General features: G+C 45.0%; 2 protein-coding genes across 4 annotated transcripts; one reads left to right on the forward strand and one right to left on the reverse strand.

Annotated features, from left to right (window-relative positions):
* Positions 1 to 308: 308 nt before the first annotated feature.
* LOC125428792 (zinc finger protein 239-like) lies at positions 309 to 6,879 on the forward strand. 2 transcript variants are annotated; one of them, XM_048489453.1, is made up of 3 exons: positions 309 to 378; positions 2,677 to 2,794; positions 5,473 to 6,879. In XM_048489453.1, exons 2-3 carry the CDS (start codon positions 2,776 to 2,778, stop codon positions 6,630 to 6,632), a joined length of 1,179 nt encoding a protein of 392 aa, XP_048345410.1. In that variant the 5' UTR covers positions 309 to 378; positions 2,677 to 2,775; the 3' UTR covers positions 6,633 to 6,879. The 2 variants fall into 2 exon arrangements, with proteins under 2 accessions (XP_048345410.1, XP_048345409.1); XM_048489452.1 differs by lacking the exon at positions 309 to 378 and adding an exon at positions 1,591 to 1,792.
* Positions 6,880 to 14,111: 7,232 nt separating this feature from the next.
* LOC125428598 (zinc finger protein 271-like) lies at positions 14,112 to 22,942 on the reverse strand. Of its 2 annotated transcripts, none has more exons than XM_048488999.1 (5): positions 22,805 to 22,942; positions 20,397 to 20,608; positions 19,625 to 19,732; positions 16,654 to 18,245; positions 14,112 to 15,567 (listed from the first exon to the last, which is right to left on the reverse strand). In XM_048488999.1, exons 2-5 carry the CDS (start codon positions 20,548 to 20,550, stop codon positions 15,061 to 15,063), a joined length of 2,361 nt encoding a protein of 786 aa, XP_048344956.1. In that variant the 5' UTR covers positions 20,551 to 20,608; positions 22,805 to 22,942; the 3' UTR covers positions 14,112 to 15,060. The 2 variants fall into 2 exon arrangements, with proteins under 2 accessions (XP_048344956.1, XP_048344957.1); XM_048489000.1 differs by having other exon boundaries at positions 22,845 to 22,937.
* Positions 22,943 to 24,151: the final 1,209 nt, after the last annotated feature.

Here is a 24,151-nt window from a genome sequence, read left to right on the forward strand (position 1 = left end):
GCAAACCGGGGGGGTGTTTTCTGTCTGGTCAGAGTTGGCCTCAGCTGTGAAATGACCTCTCCCAGGGAGGTTTAAAGTGTGCCTCTGAGCATGTGCCAATTGCCCTTTTCTGGACCCAGAGGCCCCCCTTATCTTTCTTGCTAAATGAGCATCTGTTAACAAGAAGGAGTCCGCTTCGCTAGTTAGGAGACTCTGAAATTTCTTCTCCCCGCACCAATTCTCTCCGTGCTCAGAGTCTCCTCTTCACAGGTTTTCCCGGAGAAGTTAGGAAGGGGTTAAACACACTGAGTTCTGTTTCCTAGAGAGCTCTTGCTTTTGCAATTGGCCACGGGGTGCAAATTGTCCTCGGGGTGCAAAGCGGGGGGCTGCCAGAAGCAGGTGAGTTAAACCATGGAGAATGCTAAGAAATAGGGGAGCTGAAAAAGAGACCCATGGCTGGCGGCAGAAACAGTTCTACAGGCAGCCCAAAGCTTTACTCCCGCTTGCCAATGGAAGGCTCCTAGCTAGGACTCTAAGGGGATTCTCGCTGGGGGGCCATCTAGCCCGATATGGGATCCCTAAGGGGACCAATCCACCTGCAGTCTGTGGAATCAAACACCCTCTCGTCTGTATGGTCCCCAACTAGGGTTGGGACATTCCAGGATATTTGGAGCTGAAGCCTGAGGAGGGCGGGGGCTGGGGAGAAGAGGGTATTTGGAGGGATACAATGCCAGTGGAGTCCATCCACCCAAAGGAACTGATCTGTGTAGCTTGGGGATCATTTGTAGTTCTGGGAGAGTGCCGGGCCACAACTGGAGACTGGCAGCCCTACACGCTACCCTCCAATTCTTCTCCAGTTCCCCGGACTCCTGTGTTTCTTTTTCATGCTGACTCTCCAACCTTTCCTCAAAGGAAGAACATAAGAACAAGCCAGCTGGATCAGACCAGAGTCCATCTAGTCCAGCACTCTGCTACTCGCAGTGGCCCACCAGGTGCCTTTGGGAGCTCACATGCAGGATGTGAAAGCAATGGCCTTCTGCTGCTGCTGCTGCTCCTGAGCACCTGGTCTGCTAAGGCATTTGCAATCTGAGATCAAAGAGGATCAAGATTGGTAGCCATAGATTGACTTCTCCTCCATAAATCTGTCCAAGCCCCTTTTAAAGCTATCCAGGTTAGTGGCCGTCACCACCTCCTGTGGCAGCATCTTCCAGACACCAATCACACATTGCGTGAAGAAGTGTTTCCTTTTATTAGTCCTAATTCTTCCCCCCAGCATTTTAAGTGTATGCCCCCTGGTTCTAGTATTGTGAGAAAGAGAGAAAAATTTCTCTCTGTCAACATTTTCCACCCCATGCATAATTTTATAGACTTCAATCATATCCCCCCTCAGGCGTCTCACTCTCCAAATCTAAAAGAGCCTCCCAAATGCTGCAGCCTCTCCTCTCATAGGGGAAGGTGCTCCAATCCTTCCTAATCATCCTCAAGCGTCTCGTTGCCCTTCTCTGCTTTTCTATCTCTTCAATATCCTTTTTTTGATGATGTGGCGAATTCAGAACTGAACACCCAGTACTCCAAATTGAATTAAGCACCACTGCTTTATATAAGTGCAGTGAACTTTCCAGCTCAGCTCTGCAATATCCTATTGAAGCCACAGGGACCCAAACTGCACAACTGATTCCAAAGGAGGCTACTTACACCATAGCTCTATACAAGACTGTGACCATATTTGCTATTAGAGTCTTGAATCTGGGAAGCCGGCTGTACCCCTTCAGCTAGAACAGCCACACGGGCTTGTTGTGAGGATAAAGTGGAGGTGAGGAGAGTGATGCTTTGGGTCCAAATTGGGTAGAATTTCCTAAAAATCCTCAACATGGGGTTTGCCTTTTTCACTCCTGACACACCGGATCCCTTTATCTCAGGAATAATGAAGCTGCATTTATAGCCATCGTTCCAGTTAGGGGACTCTCTGGTTTGGGAGAGGAGACGATCTGAGGGGATATGATTAGAGATCTATTATAAAATTATGCATGGGGTAAGAAAATGTTGACAGAGAGAAATTTTTTCTCTCTTTGTCTAAATGCTAAGACTCAGAAGTGTCATTCATTGAAAATGCTGGGGAAGAATTAGGGACTAATAAAAGGAAACACTTCTTCCATGGTAACGTGTATTGTGATATCAGGAATATGTCTGCCACAGGAGGGGTGATGGCCACTAACCTGGATAGCTTTAAAAGGGGCTTGGACAGATTTATGGAGGAGAAGTCAATTTATGGCTACCAATCTTGATCCTCTTTGATCTGAGTTTGCAAATGCCTTAACAGTCCAGGTGCTCGGGAGCAACAGCCGCAGAAGGCCATTGCTTTCACATCCTGCATGTGAGCTCCCAAAGGCACCTGGTGGGCCACTGCGAGTAGCAGAGAGCTGGACTAGATGGACTCTGGTCTGATCCAGCTGGCTTGTTCTTATGTTCTTATGTTCTGCTAAGGGTCCACAGGACCGTCTTCATTCCTGCCACAGACAAATTGAATTTTAATCAGGCTGGGAAGTAAATCCAGCTCCATTTGCTGCCTTGCTGCTTACGATGGGAGCAGCAGGGTACACAAGGGTGAGGAATTTTGTATATTTGTGTCTAAGGTATATTATTGTTTTTTCGGCTTTGTAAAACATCCTCACTGTTAAAGGCGTTCATCTCCTTCAGGCTCCAAGACTGTGGGAGAAGATGTCTAGCACGATTTCCCACATAAGACCTGGAATCCTCCAAGACAACCTGTAATTAGGAGGTCCAGCAGAAGGCGATATGAGAGCCATGTTGTTGGGTGAGATTTCGTGTGCCTCAGGTGGTTGAAAGAATGTTCATGATTGTGTGTAGAGGGCTGACTTAACGATGGCCCTGCAGGATTTTCAAGGTGAGAGACAAACAGAGGTAGTTTTCCTTGGACTTCCTTGTTGGTCTCCCATCCAAGTACCCTGTTTCCCTGAATATAAGACATCCTCTGAAAATAAGACGTAGTAGAGGTTTTGCGGAAGTTCGAAATATGAGGCATCCCCCGAAAGTAAGACGTAGCAAAGTTTTTGTTTGGAAGCATGCCCGACGAACAGAACAGAGAAAAATAAGACATCCTCTGAAAATAAGACGTAGTAGAGGTTTTGCGGAAGTGTGAAATATAAGGCATCCCCCGAAAGTAAGGCGACGAGCAAAGTTTTTGAGCCCAGTTGGAAGTCATGCTTGAACAAGAACAGAGAAAAATAAGACATTAACCTCCTGAGAAAATAAAGGCGTGAAGTAGAGGTTTTCGCTATGAAGTGTGAAATATAAGGCATCCCCCCCGAAAGTAAAGAGCGTACGAGTAAAGTTTTGTTTGGAAGCATGTACAATGAACAGAACAGAGAAAATAAGACATCCCTGAAAGTAAGACATAAGCTATCTGTAAGCAAAATTAATATAAGACACCGTCTTATTTCGGGAAACACGGCAATAACCAGGCCAATTCTGCTTGCTTCCAGGATCTGAGGAGATTTGGCTAACATAGACTGTATGCAGGTAGAGAGGGGCTGCATGATTTAATTGTTTTAAACTAGTTGCATTTATTTTTATTTCTATCGACTGTCTCATCAAGGTTTTTGCCGGGCTGGGATAGAAATGCTCTAAACAAGAAACAATGTGTAGATATTCACAGAAAGCATGATTAAATGATGAGGTGACCTTGTTTCTTCCCTCTGTATTTTTTAAAGCTACAAGCAGCTGCTCCTTCAGCACTTTAAAAGGGAAGAAACAACATTGCCTGTTGCAGCCCTTCTGCAGACCCAACCACAATCAGTCCCTTGCAGCAATATTAAAATGTCTACTTTTTCTTTAAAATGTCTTTGACAGCTATGGATGGTCCCTGTGGCCACTGTCACATTTGGACCTTCAATGCCAGCATATCTCAGTGGAACCTCTTTGTTCAGTGACAGTCGGTCTGAATGCCAGATGCCTGAGGCAGCTAACGTTGGGCTGTTGTCTTCATGTTCTGTTTGAAGGTTTCTTAGAGGTATCTGACTGACTACTGTTAGGAAGAGATGCTGGATCACTGGTCTGATTCTGAGTCAAAGAGACATCTTTTAAAACTATATGCCTAAAATAATGTTGCTTGTGTTAGGCCAGTGATGGCGAACCTATGGCACGGGTGCCAGAGGTGGCACTTGGAGCCCTCTCCGTGAGCCACGCCAGCGCTTTACAAAGTTCGTCCATGTGGGGGCAGAAAATCACAATAACACCCACACACACACACATCTAGAAGCTGGCCTGGGTCACTGAAGCGATGTGCGCATGCGCAGTGAGCAGGGAGGACTTGGCCTGGTGAGGCCCTGGTGGCTGTGCACTGCCGGGTGGTCTGCTGACCCGAGGGAGGCACAGAGGAGGCAGAGATGCTAGAGAGGCAACAGAGTGGTGCATGCAGGACTCTGCTGGGCTAGAGCAGGCTGGCCCCTACTTTCGAAAGCGGGTGGGAGCTGGAGGAAGAGGTAGCCAACCAGTTTGTTTCTAAATCTAAAACCTCAGCATTTTCAGGTTAAATTGCCAGAGTTGGCACTGGGCTCAAACAGTGCTGGGTTGGGTGGTGCAATTTTGGGCACTTTCCCGGGACTCAAAAGGTTCACACCATCACTGTGTTAGGCTTTCGAGCGCCTATGTGCCAAAGCGTGTTGGTGAATTAAAAAAAATCCCCAAATCTCAAATTGTATTGTTGAAGGCTTTCATGGCCGGAATCAACTGACTGTTGTGGGTTTTCTGTGCTGTGTTCTGGTTGTTTTTTTTAATGTTTTGGCTTCGGAAACATCTATAGCTGTAATTGTCTTTCAGGAGGTATGTCATGACAAGACACATCTCACCGAGACATGCCTCTGAAGATGCCAGTCATAGATGCAGGTGAAACATTGGGAGCAAAAACTACCAGACTATGGCACACAGCCCAGAAAGCTCACAACAGCCAAGTCACAAATTATTAAATATTAAAGAAATAAATATAAATAAATAAATAAATATAAATTAAATACCTGAGTTTAGATGATACATACAGGCTCCTAATTTTCAGAGTAAGAAAGAATAAATTTAACACTAGGGCACTACCAGCCAAGAGATGTAAAAGGTAAAATTCATGCAAGCAGAGAAGAAACTTGGCAACAGAGGTGATATAAAGCAAGACCTGCATGCCACAACTAGGGAAGAAATGAAATAAAGATTCAATATTTGCTGTTCCGCATGGACAGCTCTCTGGGCTAGAGGGACTTCAGCAAACAGTCTGCAAATGAAGTGACAAAAACTAAAAACAAATGTAACAGGCCAAAAATAAAGCTAATATAATAAGAAATCAAGTGCAGATACGGAGCACAGTCTTGAGAGTCCTATGAACTCACACCCATAATAGTGCTGCATAATACAAAAAAAGAAGTGAATTTTTCCTCTTAACATGGAATGTGATAAATTCAAGACAAAATTCTCCTTTTGTTCTGGCAGGTGATGAGGAAGAGAGTGAGAAGAAGATTAATCCTCTGGGTGGACCGGAGCAAAGCATGCAGAATGGGGCATCCATAGATGGAGCCAAAGGAATTACACTAAACAGACCAGAAATTCATGAAATGTGTAGAAATAAGCAGAAGCTAGAAAGTCATGCCAATTTCAGTCCAGTCTCTAGAAAATCTCTTTTGAAAAACCAAAGCTTAAAAGAAAGATCTTCCTGTGGAAAAGAAATGGAGGACACTCAAGGTAGAGAAAAGATCAGGCAGAGTTTTGCCTTTCTGAAAGTAAAGCCAGCCCGCAAAAAAAAGACCTTTATGTGCTCGGAGTGTGGGAAAGGCTTTGTTTCAAATTCAGCTCTTTCTGACCATCAGACCACCCATACAGGTGAGAAGCCACATCAGTGTTTAGTTTGTGGGAGATGCTTTGGCTATAAAGCTCTCCTTGTGAGACACGAAATATCCCATGCCGACGAAAAGCCATATAAATGTTTAAAATGTGGGAAAACCTTTGGTACCAGTACCATCCTCTCAGACCACGTAAGAATCCATACAGGAGAGAAGCCCTATACTTGCATAGAATGTGGGAGAGACTTCATTAAGAGAAGCCACCTTCTGAGACACCAACAGACCCATACTGGAGAGAAACTCTATCCATGCTCAGAGTGTGACAAAAGTTTCAGTTGTAGATCTACCCTTACTATCCACAAGAGAAGTCATACTGGGGAGAAACCTTACAAATGCCCTGAATGTGGAAAAAGTTTTAGTCAGAGATCGCATCTTAGAACCCACAAGAAAATACACACTGGAGAGAAACCACACATGTGCTCGCAGTGTGGGACCAGTTTCTGTCAAAGATACAATCTTCTACTACATGAGAGAACACATACAGGAGAAAAACCTTATTGGTGCTCTGAATGTGGGAAAAGGTTCACTCAGAGTTCAAACCTTTTTGTACATGAAAGAATCCACACTGGGGAAAAACCATACAGATGTTCCGAATGTGGAAAAAACTTTCGGTGGGAAGACAGCCTTAAAATACATATGAGAAACCATGCTGGAGATAGACCATATGCCTGCTCGCTTTGTGGTAAAACTTACAGTAAGTCATCCCACCTTACTAGGCACAAAGGAACCCATGCAAGGGAGAAACCAGACTAGTGCCCAGACTTGGAGAAAATTCGCCCAGAAACACAAGTGAGTTGTAAACAGAAGAATCCACATGGGAAAGACAATCTAGCAATGCGCAGATTGTGTGGCAGCTCTTTATATGGAAAGCAGTCTTTAAAAGCACCAAGAAAAACTAACATGGTAGAGAAAACTATGAGTCCTTAGAATACACAAAATACTTTTAGGCTGATTCCGCATGGGCCAAAAACAGTGGTGTGAAAACGGTGTGAAAATGGTATAAAAGGGTTTAAAACAGTATAAAAGGGTTTATACCATTTTCACACTGTTTTCACACTGCTGTTTTTGGTCCATGCGGAATCAGCCTTAGTTTTTAATGGTGCTCTTATGGAACATAAAAGACTGAACATGACAGAGAACACAAATATAAACCATGGGACAATTTTTCACTGTAACTCCATGCTGTTAATCTGTCAGAGGATATGTGCAAGTAAGAAATTATATGAATAATCAGATTGAAGAAAAAGCCTAACGAATTTTTCAGCCCATAATTCACACATGGGACTGGGCACAGGAGGGGTAAACCAAGGGAGGACTTTTTAGAATGGTTGTGGAGAAAATGATCAGCACTATCTTTATAATAAGGACTACAGGTCTGTTTAGTAGCACCTATGCAGGAGAGGCTAATGCACTGTCCTGGACTAGGGATTGAATTCAAATTCAGCAATCTTACACTTAGATCCTACCTCAGTGATTTAAATCAGCTAGATTATGTCCCTGGGAGGTTGACATATTCCCTCACTGGTTTCTGAATGCTGTGATTTCTAATGTCTGATTTGTATCCATGTATGGTATTGTATAGACAGGCTGTGTTTCTCCAACTGTTATTATTTAACTCAATTTTACCCTGCTTTTCTCACCAATGGGAACCCAAAGCAGCTTACATAATTCTTATCTCGTCCATTTTATCCTCACAACAGTCCATTGAGGTAGGTTCAGCTGAGACAGTGGCTCGTTCCGCTCATGCAGAATAATGCACTTTCAAACTGCTTTCAGTGCTCTTTGAAGCTGTGCAGAATGGCAAAATCCACTTGCAAACAGTTGTGAAAGTGGTTTGAAAACGCATTATTTTGTGTGTGCGGAAAGGGCCAGTGTGAGCTTCCCAAAGAGCTTCCATGGTCCCTGGGCCATGGGGATTCAAACTTTGATCTCTCAAATAACTAGCCTGACCCTCTTAACTACTCTTAACCCTCTTAACCACTACACTGGCTCTCTTGTTGACATGGTAGCATGTATTAAATTGGAGGCTGAGTGAGAGGATCTTTCCAAGACAGTGATGGTCAAACTGCAGCAGATTTATGGCGATCCTTTATGGTTTTTAAGGCAAGAGTAATTCAGAACTGGTTTGCCTCTGCATAGGAACCCTGGACTTCCTTGGGTTTGTTTGCAAGATCTGATGAAATCAGGCTAGCCTGAACTATCCAAGGCTGATTCCGCATGGGCCAAAAACAGCAGTGTGAAAATGGTGTAAACCCTTTTAAATCATTTTCACACCACTGTTTTTGGTCCATGCGGAATCTGAACAAGACATTATATCTGATACTAGGCCCTGAAATAAACCTCAGTTGGGGGGGGGGGGGGGGGGACGACAAAGTTAGTATCTGGCTCTGCCAACTTTAAATGTTGGCAAAGTCAAGAAATGTTGGCTCAGTCAAGAACTTTTGTCAGCCTGCTCCCCATATGATAGAACTGACTTCCTGAGAATTTCAGAAAGTTCCCCATATTGTTTGTCTTTTGGAGGGTATACAAAGCAGAGCTATTTATCTGTTCTTTTTTTCCAGATATGCGATATATTCCTGATCAAGGGTTATTCATGATTGATATGTGTTTGGTTTTGTTATGATTATTGTTGATGTGGTAATCCACCTCAAGTTGTTTCTTGGAGGAAGTAGGATTAAAAATGTTGCAAGAAAATAAATCATTCTTTTTCACCTCTCTCCATAAGACTCATGGTCTTGGATCAGCTCACAGCTATCACTTCTCCCCACCAAAACTGCCTCCACAGTCTGCTTTAAAGCTCTGTAGGGGGGAAAAGGTTAGTACAATACAGTGTTACTCCCTGTCTTTGCTACCTTTCTGAGAAGATGACAGGGATGTAGGAATAGTTTGATTTTTTTTAAATTTATATCCCACCCTTTCCCATCCAAGGATAGATTCAGGGCGGCTTACAAACAATATAATATAATACAATACAAAAATATGCGTTTTCATACATGCAATAAAATTCCCAATAAGATATTCCTTGATGTCATATTACAAATACACATTCCTGTCAGGACAACCTTCGAGGAGGGATACATACAAGAAGGGTTAAAGAGGAGCAGGTTAGAATTGGGTGCTGTTTCACAGTAAATTATGTTAGGGGATCTGATCATGGTTCTCCATATCAGCAGAGATAGAGTCGTAAAGGTAAGGCATCTCAGTGTGCAAGTCAGTATCCCCAAAATTTCCCAATTTGTTACTTGGAAAAATTGAATATGGTATATTTTGAGTAGATAAAACATTGTCTTAAAGACATTTCACTCATTTGCAAAAGAAAATAAACTCATTAAGAGTTTTTTCATGATCCTCCAAATGTTGGACTTTTTCAGGCTATACGCTTTTGGTGGATAAAACCTTGTCTTCAAAAGCATTTCATTCACTTCCAAGAGAAAATACTATGCTGGGGTGGGGTGGGGCGGGGCGGGGCACAGCCTGATTTCAACCAGGCTTGGGGTTGCCGATTTTTGAACTAGCCTTTGCTCTGTCATGGAATGATGCTATCGCTACAGCAAAGGGAAGTCACATATGACTGTGAAAAGCATCTTTGCCTTTTGATCTCCTGGAGGGAGGACAGGAAACTGCAGAGGTGCAAGGATGCAACTCCAAAGGCCTAAGATACCTCGTGGCCTGAACAGAGTTTTCCTGAGAAGGGGAAAACAAAGGTTTGGGGATTCCATCTTGAGACGTGGTCAGAGAAGGATCTCTGGGCCGTGGGTTCCCGGAATGGGGACAAGGAACCAAAAGGAATGTAATCAGCTGAGCAATCTCTTAACTGCATTTATGTTTTATTTCTTTTATTTCTGTTTTTCAATAAAAATCGTTGAGACCTCAGCTGGTTGGAGTTGGAATCACGAAAGCAAGCCTGCCGCAAAGCCACAAAGGTGTTTACCCTGGAGTATCGGAGACCACAAAAGCTGCCACCATATCATGAAAGCAAGCCTGGGAGAGCCACGCTTGTTTCAGTAAAATCCTTTGAGTCCTTTTCTCCAATAACTCCAACCAGCTAATAATCAAGTAATGATTTTTCCAACAAGTTGTCATGATGAAAAGCTGTTTGTAGAACAATTCATAAGGGATACACATAATTTTCCTTTTTATAGCCATCTATATTGGCCAGTTTCACCTTACCTAAGTGGGAGGAAATATTTTCCTTTGCCGGTTCTGAACCTTCCACCAACCATTTTAATTGGGAAGGTTGCCAAACTCCCGGTGAGACCTGGAGTTGTTCCGGAATTACAACTGATATCCAGACTATAGCAATCAGTTCCCTTGGAGAAACCTTCTTGTCATGCTTTGGAAAGCGCCCTGTATGGCAATATACCCTGCTGCAGTCTCCCCTCTCTCTACAAGCATTTGAGGAAGGAGTCCTTGTTAGTCTGCGACATGCCCCCAGTCTGTTGGTTTTGGCTGCGACACAGCTGCCCCGTGATTGATACCTGGAGAGATTCCCTGGAACCTGACTGAGGCCTGATGCGGCATAACTTTCTGGAATGCCAGAGAGGCCACCATGATAGCAAGGAGTCTTGTGGCACTTTAGCGACTAACCAGCAGAGGCGTACCGGGGGTAAATGGCACCAGGAGACAAATTGTCTCCAGGACGCCCCCCAGGCTCTGCCCCACCCTGGCTCCGCCCCCCACTGCCCTCAACCATGCCCATGTCATCATGGACATGGGCAAGGTCTAGGGTGCCCCCCCCCCCCCCCCCCCGGCTCTCCCTGCTGGCTGGGCTCCCAGCTGGCAGTCTCTTCTGACCTACCCTCCAGGCAGGCCAGAAGAGACTGCAGTCCCAGCCTCGGAGTCCTTCTTTTATAAGCACTGAGGTGGGGGGGGGGGCTTGGGGAGCAGGAAGGGGTGGGACTTCCTGCTCCCCAAGCCCCACCCCAGGCCTCAGTGCTTATAAAAGAAGGTCTTCAAGGCCGGGACTGCAGTCTCTTCTGGCCTGCCCAGAGTGGAGGTCAGAAGAGACTGCAGGCTGCCGGGGGGAGGGAGGGAGTCCAGGGCAGGGTTGAGGGTGCTTGGAGGCAGCAGGAAGTCCTGCTGAACAATGGCAAATGCATCTTTGCATGCGCTTGGACAGGAATGGCCCAGGCACATGAAAACGACGAGACAGTAGGGACTCCCTGGTCTATCATGGGGGGCCGTTTTGGCCTGCCTCTGGGTGACCAGAAGAGTGGTGCCTGGTACCCCTTGTCCCTAGGCAGATACAGCACTGCTAACCAGCGGTTTTATTGTGGCTTCATCAAATATATGAAGTGTTGCATGCAGTTGGCGTATTCAGTAGAGTCCACCCTTTGCACTATGCCAGTAGTTCTCAACCTGGGGGTCAGGACCCCTTTGGGGGTTGAACGACCCTTTCACAGGGGTCGCCTAAGACTCTCTGCATCAGTGTTCTCCATCTGTAAAATGGATAAATGTTAGGGTTGGGGGGGTCACCACAACATGAGGAACTGCATTAAAGGGTTGCGGCATTAGGAAGGTTGAGAACCACTGCACTATGCCTTACAAAATATTAATTAGCAGAGCCATTAGGGAAAACATACTTTTATTTATTTCAGGAGCACCAGCTTGGTGTGGCAATTAAGAGAGGTAGACTCTCGCCGACAGTGTCTTTCGTGTTCCTTATACAGGTCTGAATGCTGCGTTTTGTGGTTCCTATGTAGACCTTTCCACAGCTACAGGGTATGCGATATACTCCTGCAGAAGTGAGGGGGTCTCTCTTGTCCTTTGCTGAGCGTAGCATTTGCTGTATTTTCCTGGTGGGTTTGAAGATGGTCTGTAGGTAATGCTTTTTCATCAGTTTCCCTATTTGATCTGTGATTCCCTTGATGTATGGTAGAAATATTTTTCCGGTGGTGGGCTGTTTCTCCTCAGTCCTCTGGGTTTTTCTTGGCCTTAAAGCTCTTCTGATTTCTGTAGTGGAGTAACCATTAATCTGTAGAGCCCAGGAATTAACTGCTGATCTCCAGATCCCAGAGATTAGGTCCTCTGGAGCACAGGTGTCAAACTCGCAGCCCTCCAGATGTTCATGAACTACAATTCCCATCAGCTCTTGCCAGTATAGCCAATGCTCATGTTGGGAGGGACTGATGGGAATTGTAGTTCATGAACATCTGGAGGGCCGTGAGTTTGACACCCCTGCAGTCTGGAGATAGCAGCAACTTCAAGGGGTTGATTCTACGGCATCGCATCTCTGACCTTCCCGTGCTCTGCCCCTAAATCTCTGAGAATTTCCCAACCCAAAATTGGCAACCCTAACCGGATTCAAGTCCTAGGAGTTGGCCTGTCTTCCTTATGATTCTTGAAGTAAGAACTGTCTCAAGAGGCCTCGCTGTTAAGCTCTGTGCTGTCTATTTGGGGTGCTAAAATTCCCTAGTTTTCATACAAATAAATAAAATAGTTTTGTAAATTGAAGCAATCATTTACCAGCTACTTTCCGCTCAGCGGCTGCTTGTAGTACAAATTGCAATTAAAACTTAGTAGAGCTGCAGGCCACACAATACATCCTTTTCTTTAAAGAGTCTGGACCAAACTCATATCACCCACAGCTACACAGAAGCTATACCAAACAGCTTTTTAAGAATAAAGGACAGACCAAATGGGCTTGAATTGGTGCTGGGGGGTGGGGGGGAGGGACAGCTTCTGCCTTGCTCCCAAGCTGTTTTCCTGTTCAGAAACAGCACCAGGCAGAGAAATACTTTCCCCATTTTCACTGATCCACATATAGCACAGGTGTCAAATTCACGGCCCTCCAGATGTTATGGACTACAGTTCCCATCATCCCCTGCCAGCATCATGCTGGCAGGGGATGATGGGAACTGTCGTTCATAACATCTGGAGGGCTGCGAGTTTGACATCTATGACATAAAGTATTCTGTGCACATGGTTCCACAGTCCCAATAATTAAGAATGCAAATGTGGCCCTGACAGCAGAAAGGTAACTTTTACCACAGGCATAGGAAGAGCACACTATATACGCCCCCCCTGATAAGTGTCTTTGCCATTTTCAAAGAGACAAAGTGAGGATTTTTCCCTCATAACATGCAACCCTGACAAAATTGTGACAGGGCATATTGTGAAGGACTGCGTGTAACATGTTCTCCCCATAGGCGTGGAATAAAACAACGACCGAAAAGGACTGATGCCAAACCACCCACGAAGCGGCCTTATACTGAGTCAGACCACTGAGCCCTCAAATCTGTGTGGTGGATAGAGAATGATACTCTAAAATGGCTGCCTTAGAAGGGCAGGGACAGACACAGGATTAGCACCACCTGGACAGGGGTACGTTTGAAGAAGAGATGCCCTTCAGTTTCAGTTTCCAAGGAATGAGTAGTGTGAGTTACCTGCATGGCCACAGGGAGAGGTTGCCAAACACACCCAGGAACATAAGAAAGCTTGCAAGGTGTCTGTTGCGGGGAGAAAAAAGGAAGGCATGCTGCTTTGAGGCTCCTTACAGTTGAGAAAAGTGGACTATAAATCCAAACTCACCTTCTCATGAGTATTATGTGCCTATACCAAACTCATGAGTATTATGTGCCAATACCAGTGATGGTGAACCTTTTTGAGTCCGAGTGCCCAAATTGCAACCCAAACCCCACTTATTTATCGCAAAGTGCCAACCCGGCAATTTAACCTGAATCCTGAGGTTTTAGTTTAGAAACAAACTGGTTGGCTCCCTCTTCCTCAGCCCCACCCGCTCGAGCAGGGGCCAGCCTACTCTAGCCTCCAGCAAGTCCCGTGTGCACCGCTCTGTGCCTCTCTAGCATCTCTGCCTCCTCTGTGCCTCAAGACCCCTCAGGCAGCAGCCACCTGGAGCGCAGGCACCAGGCCCACCAGCGAAGTCCGCCCTGCTCACCGCAATGCTCGCACATCGTGCTCAGTGACCCAGGCCAGCCTAGATGTGTGTGTGTGGGGGGGGTGATTTTCCGCCGCCCACATGATGAACTTTGTGTGTGCGTGCCCACGGAGAGGGCTCCAAGTGCCACCTCTGCCACCCATGCCATAGGTTCGCCATCACTGGCCTATACTGTTTCACATAAAGATTTAGTAGATGTAGTAGATGTAATAGATTCTTCCACCACAGAACAAAGCATGCTAGACCTTCTTTGTTGTAGAATGCACAGCCTGGGTTCTAATGCCTTGCTCCCCACATCTGTTTAAAAGTAAAAATACATTTTGGCATAAATGCTCTTGTATCAAAGTGCTATGTTTAATGATGCACAAAATAATAGTTTTTCACAAAAGTAGTGCATAAAAATGAATAATTCTCATATTTATTCAGGACTATGTTTGATGCAGAAGCCTACAATTTTCTCAACCACTGCACTTCCACTTACTGAACATCTTTATGTGAAAGAGTTCAGTCCAGCATCCATGGAGGCCAAGCAGTTGACCTAGGGTTGCCAGTGAATTTCTGGCAGCTGGAGGGATATACTGGTGGTGATGGTGGGGGGGGGGGGGGAGGGTAGGGGACAATGAAACTGGCATTAGGCTGACAGTGCAATGTCATTTCTGGTACAAATCTGAAAGTGATGTCACCACAATTGGGCAACACTCTAGGATTTACCTGAAACTAGTGTGTGGCATCAGTCTCTCCACCCACCCCCTCAATTTAGGATTGTCAATTCTGGCTCAGGTAGTTTCTGGAGATTTGGGGGTAGAGTTTGGAAAGGCCAAGGTTTGGAGAGGGAAGGATCCTCAGCGGGGGTATAATGCCACCGAACTGCCCTTGTTAAAAGAAGAGTTGATTTCTCATTTAAGCATGGATAGCTAGAAACCCTCAAAACATAGGCATTTATGTACTTTCTTTGCATGAAACTTCCTAAGTACAATAACACTAGACTACAGAAAAGCCTAGCTTCAATCTCAGGAGTTAGATTGCTTCTCTGCTGTGAGAGCCCTTCAATGTGAATTTTCTCATCCGCTGTGAATCCTCCAATGATGGGTAAACTTCGTGATGGAACTGAAACTTTTCCCACACTCCAAATATTTTATGGTTTCTCTTTAGCATGCTTCCTGTTGATAATTAAAGCCTGATTTGTGAGAAAAGCTCATGGTACAATCTGACCATTTGTATGGATTTTCCCCAGTGTGAACATGCTGATATGAAGTAAGGTGATCTCTCCATCTGAAGCTCTTCTTACATTCTGCACTCCAAGTATTTGTATGACTTTTCCCCAGTGTGAATGCGCTGATGTGAAGTAAAGCTGGGCTTCCAACGGAAATTCTTCCCACACTCTATGCATTTATATGGCTTCTCTCCTGTGTGAATCCTATTATGACTATTAAGGGCACATTTATGAGAGAAGCTCTTGTTACAATGTGAGCATTTATATGGCTTCTCCCCAGTGTGGACACGTTGATGTGAAATAAGGTGGTATCTCCGTCTGAAGCTCTTCTTACATTCTGAGCACTGATATGGTTTCTCACCGGTGTGAAATAGAACATGTGATGCAAGGGTTGTGCTGTTACAAAAGTTCTTCCCACACTCCGAGCATTTATATGGCTCCTCTCCCGTGTGAATCCTCTTATGATAATTAAGGACTGATTTATGAGAAAAGCTCTTGCCACAATCAGAGCATTTGTATGGTTTCTCCCCAGTGTGAAGACGTTGATGTGAAGTAAGGTGTTCTCTCCGTCTGAAGCTCTTCTTACATTCTGAGCACTGATATGGTTTCTCACCGGTGTGAAGCAGAAGATGTGATGTAAGGGCTGAGCGGTTACAAAAGTTCTACTTCCACATTCCAGAGGCATTTATGCGCTCCTCTGTAGTCCTCTATGATAATTAGGACGGTTATGAGAAAAGCTCTTGCCACAATCTAAGAGCATTTATAACAAGAAGCTTCTCCCAGTGTGAACCGTTAGTGCGGTAGGTGTTCTCTCCGTCTGAAAGATCTTCTTACATTCTGGGCACTGATATGGTTTTCATACTGATGGAAATTACTGGAAATGTGATGTAATGTTACGTGCCTAATGTGACTCTTCTCACAATCCCTTAAAGGAATTCGCCTTAAACTTCACTTCTGTGTGATCACACAGGGCGATAGAAGACTGGATTTATAAAGAAAGCTCTTGCTACAATCTGCGCATTTGAAGGTGTCTCCCCAGTGTGGATGTGTTGATGTGAAAGGTACTTTCGGCTGAAACTCTTCACTCCAAGCACTGATGAAAAACCTCCTGTGGAACTTTTCATGTTTAATTAGGTCCCCAAAATGCGGCTAGAGTTCTTTCTGCATTTCAAGAACATGATTTTCCACAGTGTAGAATGCACTTATGAAACCAAAGCTAGATTTCCAACGGAAGCTCTTCCCACACTTCTTGCATTTATATGGCATTGCTCCTGTGTGAATCCTATTATGATTATTAAGGGCACATTTATGAGAGAAGCTCTTGTTACTACAATGTGAGCATTTATAGCAGAAACTTCTCCCAGTGTGAACCTGCGCTGATCATGAAATAAGATGGCTCTCCGTCTGAAGCTCTTCTTACATTCTGAGCACTGATATGGTTTCTCACCGGTGTGAAGCAGAAGATGTGATGTAAGGGCTGAGCGGTTACAAAAGTTCTTCCCACATTCCGAGCATTTATATGGCTCCTCTCCTGTGTGAATCCTCTTATGATAATTAAGGACTGATTTATGAGAAAAGCTCTTGCCACAATCAGAGCATTTATATGGCTTCTCCCCAGTGTGAACACGTTGATGTGAAGTAAGGTGTTCTCTCCGTCTGAAGATCTTCTTACATTCTGAGCACTGATATGGTTTTTCATGTGATGGAAGTGGGAAATGTGATGTAATGTTTGTGCTAATAGTGAAGCTCTTCTCACAATCATGGAATTCATATGGCTTCACTTCTGTGTGAATCCTTTTAGGACGATGAAGACTGGATTTATAAAGAAAGCTCTTGCTACAATCTGCGCATTTGAAAGGTGTCTCCCCAGTGTGAATGTGTTGATGTGAAGAAAGGGTGCCCTTCTGACTGAAACTCTTCCCGCACTCCAAGCACTGATAGCTTTTCTCCCCTGTGTGAACTTTTTCATGTTTAATTAGGTCCCCATGCTGACTGAGGTTCTTTCTGCATTCCAAGTATTTGTATGATTTTTCCCCAGTGTGAATGCACTTATGTGAAATAAAGCTAGATTTCCAACGGAAGCTCTTCCCACACTTCTTGCATTTATATGGCATTGCTCCTGTGTGAATCCTATTATGATTATTAAGGGCACATTTATGAGAGAAGCTCTTGTTACAATGTGAGCATTTATATGGCTTCTCCCCAGTGTGAACACGCTGATGCGAAATAAGATGGCATCTCCGTCTGAAGCTCTTCTTACATTCTGAGCACTGATATGGTTTCTCACCTGTATGAAACAGAAGATGTGATGAAAGAGTTGTGCTGTGACTGAAGCTCTTCCCACACTCAAAGCATTTATATGGTGTCTCTCCTGTGTGCTTCCTCTTATGATAATTAAGGACTGATTTATGAGAAAAGCTGTCACTGCAATCTGAGCATTTGTATGGCTTTTCCCCAGTGTGAAGACGTTGATGTGAAGTAAGGTGTTCTCTCCGTCTGAAGCTCTTCTCACATTCTGAGCACTGATATGGTTTTTCACCTGTGTGAAGCAGAAGATGTGATGTAAGGGCTGAGCTGTTACAAAAGTTCTTCCCACACTCCGAGCATTTATATGGCTCCTCTCCCGTGTGAATCCTCTTATGATAATTAAGGACTGATTTGTGAGAAAAGCTCTCACTACAATCCAAGCATTTGTATGGTTTCTCCCCAGTGTGAACACGCTGATGTGAAATAAGGTGGGATCTCCGTCTGAAGCTCTTCTTACATTCTGAGCACTGATATGGTTTCTCACCTGTATGAATCAGAAGATGTGACGTAAGGGCTGAGCTCTGACTAAAGCCTCTCCCACACTCCGAGCATTTATATGGCTTCTCCGCTGTGTGAATTCTTTGATGAACCATTAGGTGGCTTTTCTCAAAGAAGCTCTTTCCACTCTCCAACCAGATAGATGTTTTCTTGCTTCCTTGAATCTTCTGGTCTTTTTTAACATTCAGTACACAGCTGAATCCTTTTCCATTCACAAGGCAATTATTCCTTCCTGTTTCTTTTTGCATTTTGCTTTGGGCTGGGATCTCACACACATTTCTCCACTGGAAGACAGCCAGTTCCTTCCTCTGCTTCTGTTTTCCTTCCCTTTCTCTTTTCAGCTGCCTTTGAGGTCCATCTCCATCCCAAGTTTCCACCTCTACATCCTCATCTGTTTCTGAAGACATCCTTCCTGGTTGTCTCTGTTTCTCGGCCTCTGATGTGTCTCCTTCTGGAAAAGGGAGAGAAGTCAAAAATACCTCCAGGAAAGAAGACCACTCAACCCAGCCTGACATTACCAAATGGTATTTTCCTGAATGAGGAGCTGTGAAAAGGTCTCTGTAATCTCTTTCTACAGGGAAGGGAAAAGGACAGGAAGAGGAGGTGAAGGGATAGAGCTAACCCAGAGGGGCAAAACAAGGGGGAACTGTTTGTCTGCAGGACAAGGGCCACTCTTGCTCCAAGAAAACCATGGTATCTTCCTGCTCCTCAGTTTGAGAAGATTTTGTCCCTGTGGGACAGTGAAGAAGTCAATAATTTCTTGCCTATGTAGGAGCTCCTCCATCTTCTAAAATTCACTCGTTTTCAAAATAGACTTATTTATGTGACAAAGTTCCATTCTGCCTCTGCAGGGAACCTCTGCAAGGTGGCTTACATAAGGGGAAAAAAATCCAGCTCTCAAAAACACAAAATATGGAGCAACTTAAAAGGGATGTTAAATATCACTCTGGCTAAAAATAAAAAGTAAAACAAGGTTGTTTTAAAACAAACATTACACGCCTGGATATACATTTTTGCCTGGCACCTAAAAGAAAGCAGAGGCACCAGGCAAACACCAAAGGTATGGACATCCTACAGGCAAGTGGTCACCCCTGGAAAAGGTTTGGCTCTGGCCATCACCTGCCCCACCTCTGAAGGCAAGGCAGAGCTTGTGATGAGGATCTTGGCTGGCAGGCTGGACAGCAGGGGAGGAGCTGATTGTATGAAGCAACCTGGCCCCAAACTGTTTAATCTGAAGAGGTGAGGTAGGAGGACCTATATATTGCATGGCAGTGGATGGCGAACCTTTGGCATCCAGATGTTATGGACTGATTCCATCAGCCCTCGCCAGCATGGCCGGTGTTGGCATGCTGGAAGGCTGATAAGAGAGTATGATCCATAACATCTGGAGATGCCATAAGGTGCTCCTGCGCAATCAGTCATGGTGATGAACCTGCCCCTTGAATTGTTCCCAGAAGAAGTACTCAGCACACAGTTAAAAACCAAGAAAACACCTATGAAAGTGGAACAGCGGCAGCATCATTCCAGAGGAGGAAAACCCAAACCTAGAAAGATCCATCCCGAGTGAAAGAAAATAGGCTGAAATCACCAAAGAAGGGGAGGAGGAAGGAACCAGATGTGTGGTCGCTGTTCCTTGGAGCACTTGTACATTTGCGATCATGTCTACTTTGGCCCTGGACAGGCTACTCTTCAAGGGTTGCACCCATGATAAGGGCCACAATGTGTTACACGTGGATAGGGTTTTTGATTAGACGGCATGGGAACATGTGGCAAAAGTGATTCAAAATGAACTGGAACACCCTTTTTACTTTCTGTCTTTCTTTTCCTTACCTGACAAGGACCCACCAGCATTCCAGCCTGATTGTTCAGAGCTACGGAGCAACCACGTTTCTCTTGAATGGTGATGTGAATCAAGGAATGGCCCAGGAACCCAAAGTCCTTGAAGGGGAACAGAAAACACCATGAAGGGGTTGAGATCTTCCAAAAAATGGTTACGATATTGAAAATATACCCAGACTGGGGTTTTTTTGGGAGGGGGGGGTCATGGAGGAGACAGGGGTATTCAAGCTACCTACATTTTACTTCCAGCTCAGCAGAAACACAATGAAGGCTATTACAAAAAACAGACGTATAGTTTGTCCAGAAAAGAACCTGAGGTAAAAATGTAACATCGACCTGTATGATGTTAGTTTTTTCTACAGTGCATAGGTAACATCCAAGCTTTTCTTGGATGGATTTACAGCATGTGAACACAGCACTCTGCTGCCCTGCAGTGATGTGCTGGACCCCACAAACCCTACAGGCAATGCAATCCTGGCAGGTCTACTCAGAATCCAAGTCAAATCTTCCCAGTGGGGCTTAATCCAGGGAGATGTTCTTCAGCACCTGCTGTGTAGTACCTCATTACGCTCAGTTCCCTAATCAGAGAAATTTACCAACAATCCAACATCTCCATAGGTTTCTGTACTTCACATGATTGGTAAACTAATCCTCTCCCTTCTCGCCAGTAACTCTTAGCCCTCAAAACACAGCTGGTAGCCTGGATGCGTTACAGATGCTTCCTCAGCTTCCCTGTTCAGGATAAAAGGGTCAAGATCCGTACCCAGAGAGGCAGCTGTCTCGCAATTATCCTGCATGACTTCCCAGTAGAGGGCTCTTTCGGTTGGCTCCAGCAAAGCCCATTCCTCCACCGTGAAGAACACAGCCACCTCCTCAAAGGTCACTGGAGGTGCTGGAGGAGGTTTACCCCAGTTCATCTTCTCTCACTGTGTCTGAGCATTCACACAAGAAAGCAGATTCCCATGCGCTGATAATCTGGGGAAAAAGTTATGGGATACATAAAATAACTGCAAGAAAAATGGAATGTGTCTTTCCAGACTCTGAAGAGTATCCCATGAGTCATTTGAGTCACATTATCTGGGGAAAGCAGAGGGGTGCCATCTTGGAACAATATTCCAAGCTATACGGATTCAGTAAGCGGTACGTCATCGGGCTTCTCTCGTGTCCAATTTGCTTAAACCCTGCATGGAATTAAATGCAAGACGACATGGGCAAAATATTCCCCTACCTACAATACCATCTTTGTATTGTCGAAGGCTTTCACGGCCGGATTCAACTGGTTCTGGTGGGTTCACCAGACCACGGCCACACAGCCCGGAAAACCCACCAGAACCATACCATCTTTATTGATGGTATGGAGCAGCAGTGGCGTAGGAGGTTAAGAGCTTGGGTATCTAATCTAGAGGAACCAGGTTTGATTCCCAACTCTACCGCCTGAGCTGTGGAGGCTTATCTGGGGAATTCAGATTAGCCTGTGCACTCCCACACACGCCAGCTGGGTGACCTTGGGCTAGTCACAGCTTCTCGGAGCTCTCTCAGCCCCACCTACCTCACAGGGTGCTTGTTGTGAGGGGGGAAGGGAAAGGAGATTGTAAGCCCCTTTGAGTCTCCTGCAGGAGAAAAAGGGGGGGATATAAATCCAAACTCTTCTTCTTCTTTATTTGTCTGCTTTATAAATACAAATTTGCTTGTGTCATGGATCAAACAGAGTTCCCCACCTTTCACTATAGCTTAAAATCTGCTACATTTGTGCTTAACTCCTTTTCTCTCATTCTTAACAAGCGTGAAGTGATTTGTTCTCATGGAAACAGAGTTTGTACTTGACTGAGAGTCAGTGTAGCGGTTATTATGTTGGACTGACATCTGGGAGTCCCAGGTTCAAACCCAGACTCTGTCACAGAAAATCATTAGGTTGTACTGAACCAAACAGCCCACAAACTTACCTGGAAAATTTTTTAGGGACTATACTCTATACTATTATGTATAGCTTACTGTAAGCAGGATCATATCATAGAATTTCTGTACTGCTTCACATGCCACGTTAATAGTTATGCTATGCTTCAGTTATTTCTGGTGGTTCCACAATCCTAGTGCAGCATTTATTGAATGTCCCATTTTGTTGACTGTAGTAAATGCTGTGTAAATTCGCCTTGAGTCCCTATGAGAAAGGTGGGCTATTGATAACATAAATAAATATCTTTGCCAGTCACTGGAAACTTCTGTTTGATTTTTGGAAACAGTAACACTGTGAGATATGTAAAAAAATGTCAGCAGACAACCTATAATATTTTCTATCAAGGGTTGAATAGACTGAATTGATAGCCATAGAATACTGACAAATAGTTCAGGGAAACTGAGAAGGGAAAACGTAGGTCAGGAGAATAAATCAACTTAAAAATGCAGGCAGGCTGAGGGGTTCAATTCAAATAACTTTCAATTTTCTTGGCTTTAGAAATCTAACAGTTTAAGGAAAAGGATTGCAATCCTAGCCTTCCCGAGGGGTTAGTTTTCTGAGCACAGGAAACTCCTGGTTTGCAGGGATATCTCATCAACCAAGGCCCTTTCTGGAGTTTGCAGCACTATATCCCTGGTCTGGGTTTTCACGTCAGGAACGTTCAGGACCGGAAATAGGGTTGCCAATACCGGGTCCGGAAGTTCCTGGAGATTTTTAGTGATGGAGATTTAGGAGAGATCTCAATGGCGGACAGTTGTAATTGCACAAGATCTCCAGGTCCCAGCTGGAGGTTGGTAACCGTAATGAAGGACAAGGCTGGCTTACCAGGAAGGAAAACAAGCGAAAGGGGGGGGGGGGGGGGTTTGAGCATTGGGAGAATCCCTTTCTGGCCCAAGAGCAGGGGAGAGGGGAAAACTACAAAACGGGCTGAATGGCACCCCCGGACTGGGACTGAGCGGGGTACTCTGCGGCCGAGGCTTTTCTGCAAGATTTAGGCCACTTTCTGCTGATTTATGATGGCCAATGGGAAGCGTGCAGAATAAATGAGGAAAATTCACAGTGGGCAACCCCCCCACCCCCCACCCCCCAGGTAGTTCAGAGATTACGCATTGCTCTGCCCTCTCCAGTTGCAAATATGAGCCTTCGGTTCATGCACCATTCCTCCTCTTCCCGGCCCTTCTCTTGCTCCAAAGCTCTCCAAAATATCATAAACGCACCGTTTCCGCGAACGCCCCAATTCCAAATTCTTCCTCTGACCTGGGAAAAAGAAACAGAGGGCAGCCACCCAAACTTCCCTCGTAGGAAAAATGAGGCTCGACTCGCAAACACGGAGCTCCGCTTCCCTCTCCACTATGGGAACCGAACAAACAAACACGCTCTTCCCGTTGCAAGGGCTTCTGGGAACTGTAGTTCGCAGAACCACATCATCTGCTGGCTATTCTTGCGCCCCTTCCTTATTTCTCTCCACACGCTTGAATATTTAGGAGCCTACTTAAAGATGCAGAGCAATCGGGAAGGGAGGGAGGAAGCACTGAATTCTATTTTAAAAATGAGGATAGAGTAACTCCATGCCCTTTGCCTTTCAGAAGAATAGCAGGGCTTCACTGGATCAGACTAAAGATCTGTCACATCCAACATCCCACAGTGGTCAGCCCCATACTTCTTGGCACCACATAGTTGCCCCCAGTATTCAGGGGTAGACAGCATCTGAACTTGGAGGCAGAGGCGTAGCTACCATGGGGCATCAGGGACAAGTACTTTGAGCGCCACCTTAATGGTAGGCATAAAATTACGCGATTCGTTAGTGGCTTTTTCTATTTTTCAGGGTTTTTCCCATTTCTGGCCTGCAGGGGGCGCAGTTTTTAGGCTAGCAGCACCAAACTTTCAGACTATTGCCAGGTGACTCTCCTGATGATACCAGCCAAGTTTGGGTGCAGTTTAGTTCCAGAGTCCAACATAGACCACAAATGAGTAACCCATACTCCATTAGCTGGTGGAGAATACAATAGTAAGCGGCGCTACCATTTTTGAGGTCCCACATAACTGGATCCCTGAATCAAGCTTCACTAAACCTAGGTGGTATCATAAGGATAGTCTCTGCTGTGCACCCAGGTTTGAATGCAGTTTGGTTCAGGAGTCCAAAGTTAGACCCCCAAAAGTGCTCCATCCTCCATTGTTTCAATGGGAGCCTGGCCAGATGGGGCTACCCTTTTGAGAAGTCCATAACTTTGGGCTTCTGAACCAAACTTCACTAAACCTGGGTGAACTTTAATCAGGAGAATCTTCTGAAGATAGCCTAAAAGTTTGGTGCCGGTAAGCAAGCATTGCTCCCCTGACAGGCACCCTCACATTTTCCCCAGGTTCTCTCTTTAAATCTACTCCTTTGAATTGGTTAAAGGAGACTTCCTGGAGCCAAAAAACATTAGAAAGTATTGTTGAAGGCTTTCAAAACCAGGATTCAACGCTGGTAGTTGTAGGTTTACAGGCTGTGTAGCCGTGGTCTGATAGATCTTGTTCCCTAACATTTGTACCATCTGTGGCTGGCATCTTCAAGTGTATCACAG

Source organism: Sphaerodactylus townsendi, linkage group LG03 (assembly GCF_021028975.2).
Source record: "Sphaerodactylus townsendi isolate TG3544 linkage group LG03, MPM_Stown_v2.3, whole genome shotgun sequence".
Lineage (NCBI taxonomy): Eukaryota > Metazoa > Chordata > Lepidosauria > Squamata > Sphaerodactylidae > Sphaerodactylus > Sphaerodactylus townsendi.